We start from the raw sequence: 6853 nt of genomic DNA, 5'->3' as shown, positions 1-6853 counted from the left end.
AAGAGAGAAATCTCCCCCAGGAGGATGGCCATGCTGCAATCCCTTCTTCTGGGATGGGATTTTGGCCATGTATGCACACACACCTGGCATGATTTTTTTTTTTTTTTTTGAGAGGTTTTTGCTATAGGGCGCTTGCGCTTGCCAGAAAGACAAAGAGAGGCAGAGAACGAGAAATCACCCCCCGCAAGGGGGTTGGCCACACCTCAATCCCGTCTCCTCCATTCTCTTCTCGGTATTTTGGGAACTCACGCACATGTGCCCAGAGTGAGTTTAAGCCACCAGGTCTGGGACTCAGATCATAGTCACCTACATGGAAGTTCAGCGACATAGCCATTATGCCAACTGCTGGTCCCACCTGGCATGATTTTCAAGCCTCCGGGTCCAGGACTCAAACTGTGGAGTTAGTCATGTGGGAGTCTAGCACCTTTACCACCATGCCACCTGCTGCCCCCCACCCCTACACACATACACACGATTTTTACATCACAGTCCACCCCCAGGTTCTGGCATCCCTAGATGATGGGCATGCACATGCCTGGCATACTCAGGAAGGATTCTGGACATGAGCCTGGAACTTTCCCAGGTGGGGAAAGTTCTTACAGCATTGAGTTTTACTGCTGTACCACCCTCTGGCCCCCAGGCAGCCTTTTCATGGTTGTACTTTTTATGCCTGGGGAGTAAATTCATTGAGTAAAACAATGTAGAGTATTGTGCTGAGAAGTAAGTACGTGATACATTGTGACCTGCAGACTGCTTTGCTTGAGTATTCTTCTCTGAGGTTAGCATTTACATTTGGAGCTTAACGGGTCAGGAACTATTGGAATGATCAGGGTAGTGGAACATTCTAGGCAGGAGACAGTTACCAGTCTCTGAAAGCTCAAAAAATAGTAGGGTATTATACCAATAGTCTAATAAAGTCTTCTCATTTTTTGGGTCTGGCCAGGGTGAAGAGAGAACAGAAATCTTTGCCTCCTAACTTTGAAAATCTTGTTTAACCTTCAAACTGGCGATGTCAAGGGTTCCAAGTCCTCCACCTCCGGCAGAAATGTCGAGTGGCCCCGTAGCTGAGAGCTGGTGCTACACACAGGTAAGTTCATGTTCTCACCTGTAAGTCCTGCTTCTTGAGAGGATTAGGTGGACGAAAGGAAAGGATTGCTTTTCTCCCGCTTTTCTCCGTGGATCTCCTGCTTGCTCCGGGGCATAACTGCCAAATGTTAATAGAAGGTGATAAGGTACTTGTCAGCCTTCCATTCTTTGGTGTTGCCCATGGAATTGGAATCCTTAAGCTAGGGTTTCTCAGTGGAGGTTGAAAGGGAGGATCTTTGGAACTACACCTGCTTCCATAATCCTTGGTGGAAATGTGTTCTAAGGCTCCCCTGTTGGGGAAACCAGGTTGGAGGTTTGTAACCCCAGGCAGTGAGCAGCATCTCAGCTGCAGAGATCATCGTAGGTATGGTTTTATTATCTGATCTCCCAGCCTTGACTGTGTTTTGTTTTGGTTTTTTATTTATTTTTTTTCTCTCCCTGTTTTTCTCACTTTTCATCTCGTGTTTCTCAGCAGCCAAAAAATGTTATAAAAGCAGTTGGTCAATGTGAGATTTCTTAAAATGTGGACAAGGGACCTAAAGTGAGAAAAAGCTAGGTCTGGATGCTGGCCAACCGGTGCTGCTTCCTGTCAGAATCATGCAGTGGGAGGGAGGGGACAAGATGATCTTCCCATTTTTTCAGGGTTCCCACTTCCTATTTAATTACTTCCTGGTTTTCTGTCAACAGATCAAGGTAGTGAAATTCTCCTACATGTGGACCATCAATAACTTTAGCTTTTGCCGGGAGGAAATGGGTGAAGTCATTAAAAGTTCAACCTTTTCATCAGGAGCCAATGATAAACTGAAATGGTGAGGACAAATACATCTAGCTTTTTAACACTTTTCTAAAAGTTGTCTGTTTCGCTCAGTTTTATGGGACACTGACTAGAATGTAAGTTCCATGAAGGCAGGATCTTTGTTTGATTCTTACTATTGGCCAGTGCCAAGAACAGTGCCTCTTCTCAGTAAATATTCGTTGAATTAATTCTATGAGTACATCAAGGGTCAGCAAACCAGAGCTGTAGGGTACAATTGATGAGTAAAGAGGGCCAGTATTATAAATGATAGCTATCCGTGGTATGAGTGGGGACTACGTGGCAAAGGAGTGAGTCTTTGTGAAAGGGCGGTGGGCCTAGCCTCAGTGGCTCAGTAGGTAGTGTAAGACTGACCAGGAGCTCAGATCCTTGGCCCAGTAAACCTGAAACTTGCCGAGTGTGCATGTTCCTGAGTGCATCTGTACCCAACGTCTAACACGCATGATAAAACCCTATAGGGGTGCTTTCTCCCTCTCGCTCTTATCCCTTGCATGCATATATATATATATATACGTGTTCTCTATTATGAATGAAATAAATACACTTAAAATAATAAAAGGGTTGTGGCTACTCACCTCTATTTGACTACAGTGGTGTGTAAATAAGGGCTGACTATTGCCAGATTTTCTTTTTTTAAGAAAAACAAGAAATCTGAATTGTAATATAAATCTCTTGACTTTTAATTTCCTTGTTCTTGAATGGTAATGGATATTTATTTTCTTATATAACTGGACTGACCAGGGCGTAGGATGGATTAAAAGGTAGTTTCATCCAGCAGGCCAGTGCTAAGATGAGGATGCCATCTCTCCTTTGCCCACTCAGGTGAACATCTCAAACCTAGCTTCTCTTGTGCTTGAAGGATGACTGGCAGCAATGGATGTAACCTGCTGACAAATGTCTTGGTGCTTTCTGTGAACTAACAGTCCAGCCAGGAATATGTGATATATGCACTGGCCGGTTCATGTCTAGGTTCCCTGAACTAATCCCTGCAGCATGGGGAAATACGATCTGGGAGTGGAGATCAATCCCATTTAAACCAGGTGTTGTCTTGAGGAAGAGGAGCAGGTAGTTAAGGGTACAGTCATGTGCCCTTTGCAAAGACCAAAACATGTCTCTGAACCACTAGTTTTGACTCTGATAACCTACTCTCGAAGAATTATTTGTCCATTTATTTAGTATTTGTTGGCTATGTTCATTAAGCAGTGTGCTATTATACTAGATATTAAGGAAACTTGTTTTTTTAAATAATTATTTTTATTTAATGTTATTAATTTATTAACTTATTTTTATTTTACCGGAGAGGGACAGATTGAGTGAGTTAGACAGAGAGAGAAAGTGAAAAGAGAAAGTGAGAAAGCAAGCTGCCAGGTCTGGGACTCGAACCGTGGTTGGCCATGTGGGAGTCCAGCACCCTTAACCACCACACTACCTGCCAGCCCCGAGAACTGTTTGTTCTTAAGCATTGTATTTAAATCCACATCTTTAGCACAGTGTAGAGCATATATATGGCATGTGTACTCCCAGAGAGGCACTGCGCTAGGCCACCTGTTGGAGAAAGGTGCTGTGCTATGGCAGGCCTGAGGGTACATATGGCCTGTGCTGCACGTGGTAGAAGCAATGTCTGAACCACATGCAGTTCAGTGAATGACATTTACAACTTAACTCAGTCGAACCTGTTCAGTCTCAATTCTTTTTTGATTCATCTGTAACAGACTGGCATCTCTTTAGAGGAGCCTACTTTGGAACTCTAACTATATAATGGGAATTTACTGTTGTCTGTGCTTCTTCCATATTGCCTCCTTTATTTTAATCTTAGAATATTATTGCCAGATTGATGAAATATCTGTAAAAGGTTATGTACTAGTCACATAATTCTCTAGAATACTTTTTCTCTGCCAAGGTGATATTAAAGGGCTCAGTGACTCCTCCCCACCCCATGGTTTCTTCATAGTCTCAACAAAATTTAGGGCTCCTTTTCTTGAGATTGAGGATTAGAATAGAGCAAGACTAGGCTCAGTTTTTAAATACTTTAGGGAGTGATTTATGAGATTATGCAAAAAAAGGCAGAGAGTTATAGACTGTGTTGCCAGATTCTAGAATGTTCCTTGGTTTTTTTGTTTACTGTTTAAAAGGTGACCCACATGGCTCTAGAAAGCAGTTCCCAAGTAGTCATCCACTGAATCATAATCTCCTGGTATGAGGACTGGATTTTTTCCTAAACATCTTCTCTTGATTCTGATGTTTCAGTTCCATCCAGTCACTTCACAAGGCTGTACATGTGAATGCATTTGATGCATTTTCTCCCCCTATCTGTTTGGGCAGGTGTTTGCGAGTGAACCCAAAAGGGCTGGATGAAGAAAGCAAAGATTATCTGTCACTTTACCTGTTACTGGTTAGCTGTCCAAAGAGTGAAGTTCGAGCAAAATTCAAATTTTCCATTCTGAATGCCAAGGGAGAAGAAACCAAAGCTATGGGTAAATATGCTCCTCTTTGTCCAACTCGTTACTGTCATGTCAGTAACTTCATACACTGATGTCTTGTGGATTTAATCTGGTTTTTGAGTAACTCTAAGTGTGACCTTTTTTTTTCACGCCAGAGAGTCAACGGGCATATAGGTTTGTGCAAGGCAAAGACTGGGGATTCAAAAAATTCATCCGTAGAGATTTTCTCTTGGACGAGGCCAACGGGCTTCTCCCTGATGACAAGCTTACCCTCTTCTGTGAGGTGAGTCCTTTTCACCCGCTGGGAGACGAGCAGTGCCCAGACCAGATGGGTACTGGGAGGCTTACTTGTACCAGAATGTAGAGAGAAAAATCCCCGAGTGGAGTGGCACCGAAAACTCGTTGCCTAGGTGACTGCTGGGGCTCCTCAGGATTCCAGGGTTATTGGGTCCTGAGTGTTCCACTCGATACTGTTCTTTTTTTGAGAGGTCTTCGCTATAGGGCGCATGCGCTCACAGACAGATAGAGAGACAGAAAGCGAGAAATCACCCCCCAGGCGGGATGGTCATGCCGCAATCCCTTCTCCTCCATTCTCCTCTTGGGATCTTGGGCACGCACGCACACGCGCCCGGCGTGAGTTTTAAGCCACCGGGTCCGGGATGCGAACCATGGTCAACTACGTGGGAGTCCAGCGACATAGCCATCACGCCAACTGCTGGTTCCCTCGATACTGTTCTTAAACACAGGTTCTGTACTGTCCTAGTGTATGTCTGTTTTGAGTTGTTTAGGTCAGTAGTCTTGACTTTTTCACTGGCTTTTTTCTCTTTTTAGTTTTGCCATAGGGTGCATGTGCTCACCAGAGAGGAGGAACGTGAGAGCACCCTCCTGGAGGATGGCCACACCACAGTCCTTTCTCCTGTTTTCCCTCTCAGGATTTTGGACACTCACACATGCACACCCAGCATGTTTTTCAAGCCACTGGGTCCAGTACACAAACCGTGCTGTCAGCCTTGTGGGATCCAGCTGCCTTACCCACCACGCCACTGGCTGGCCCTCACTGTGGGTTTTTTTCAGATATCATTTGTAGGAGCAGTAACTTCAAATCGAGGAGAATAGCCAGCAACTAACTATGTATATCTGTTCCTTAAAGTGTCTGGCTCCTCCCAGAGTGTGCAGTCAACATGCGTTTGACTGTGGATCACTGGGTCACTTTCCTTTTCTACTCCTGTCAGGAGTTGAGTGTGTGGGGTTTTTTTTTTTTTTGCTAGAGTAATTGGGAAATAGGAAGGTGAGCACCATTTTTCCTTATGGTGAAGGCTGTGTAAAGTCCTCTAACTCACAGTTAGCTAGGAAAATTAGCTGTAGCGCGCAAAGAGTCTCTCTCACCAGTGACCCAAGAGCCTTGCCCAGGGTTATAAGAGAAGCCTTGAAATAGAATTCCCAGACTGAGAGTGAGTTTGAAAGTAGTTCCTGTCATGAGTATCTACTAATTAGTCATTTCATGCTGATATCAGTGCATTGATAAATGCTCACGTGCTTGCAGTGTAATGAATGAATAAAACTTGCAGTCAGCTGGGATATTAGTGTCCCCGTACGTCATACAGACAGGGAAGCATTTCCGAGCAGCCCTGCTTGATGAGAGTACCACTGGATCTTCGTGGGGGGCAGTGTAGGCAAGTTCCCCTGCTGCCAGCTCACTCTGTCAGGTAATAGGCTAATGCTGTGAGTTAATGACAAGGTCAGAGGCGGATCATCACCTGTGTAGCAGGGGAGGGTGTCCCTTAGGACTCTTGACCTTTTGCAGAAGAGGCCCGGCAGGCAGTAGCAGGCTTCTGTATTTCTACAGAATAATTGCTAATGATTAGAAAACTTGGGAGGCATAGTTTATTAAAATACCACACTGAATACATAAAATATGGTTTATATCATCGCTATCCCCTCACCTTTTTAATTACTAAGTGAAAGAAGAAAATACTAGGGTGATAACATCTACATACATATATACATACATACATAAAGTGTTGTTTTATGTATGATTAATTTAAAGGTTGAATTCCATGTAAGTCCAACTGGTTACGGATCACACTTATTTGCCTGAGTGAAGAAATGAGACAGGTGGTTTTGTGTGAGGTTAGATGTTACTTACACAGACCATCAGTTTTAATCTTCAACTGTCCTAGAGACTTGTATTTCAGAGAAATGTAGAAATAGTAGAGAATTCTAATTTCTGTTGGAAGTGAAAGGCAGTCTTCAAACTGTTCTCTTTAAAAAAAAAAATCTCCTTTAAATATTGCATCTGGCATTTTAGGCAATGCCATAACCTTTATTGCAGCATTTTCAGGTTCACAGCAGGTCCAGCCTTTTCTCTTATGCTTCCCCCTCTCTCCCCAATCCATTCCAACTGCTCTAACCCTTGTATTGACGTTCTCAATTTGGAAACCAGTTGGCCTGCCCTTACTTGGCAATCGCCTTATTCTGTGGTTAGGTCTGAGGCCAAGTTCCAACTCTCTCT

The 6853-nt window shown here is 43.8% G+C and overlaps 1 protein-coding gene across 2 annotated transcripts in view; it reads left to right on the top strand.

Annotated features, from left to right (window-relative positions):
- Positions 1–6853, top strand: part of SPOP (speckle type BTB/POZ protein) — a 70573-nt gene that overhangs the window by 35514 nt on the left and 28206 nt on the right. For both annotated transcript variants that reach the window (XM_027767350.1, XM_027767349.1), the window contains exons 2-5: positions 944–1087; positions 1774–1895; positions 4223–4374; positions 4497–4624. In XM_027767350.1, coding sequence (XP_027623151.1) covers positions 1010–1087; positions 1774–1895; positions 4223–4374; positions 4497–4624 — 480 coding nt within the window. In that variant the 5' untranslated portion in view covers positions 944–1009. The remainder of the gene's footprint in view (positions 1–943; positions 1088–1773; positions 1896–4222; positions 4375–4496; positions 4625–6853) is intronic.

This window comes from Tupaia chinensis, unplaced genomic scaffold (assembly GCF_000334495.1).
Source record: "Tupaia chinensis unplaced genomic scaffold, TupChi_1.0 Scaffold144171_2, whole genome shotgun sequence".
NCBI classification, from domain to species: Eukaryota; Metazoa; Chordata; class Mammalia; order Scandentia; family Tupaiidae; genus Tupaia; species Tupaia belangeri.
This window is presented reverse-complemented; position numbering and strand designations above follow the sequence as displayed.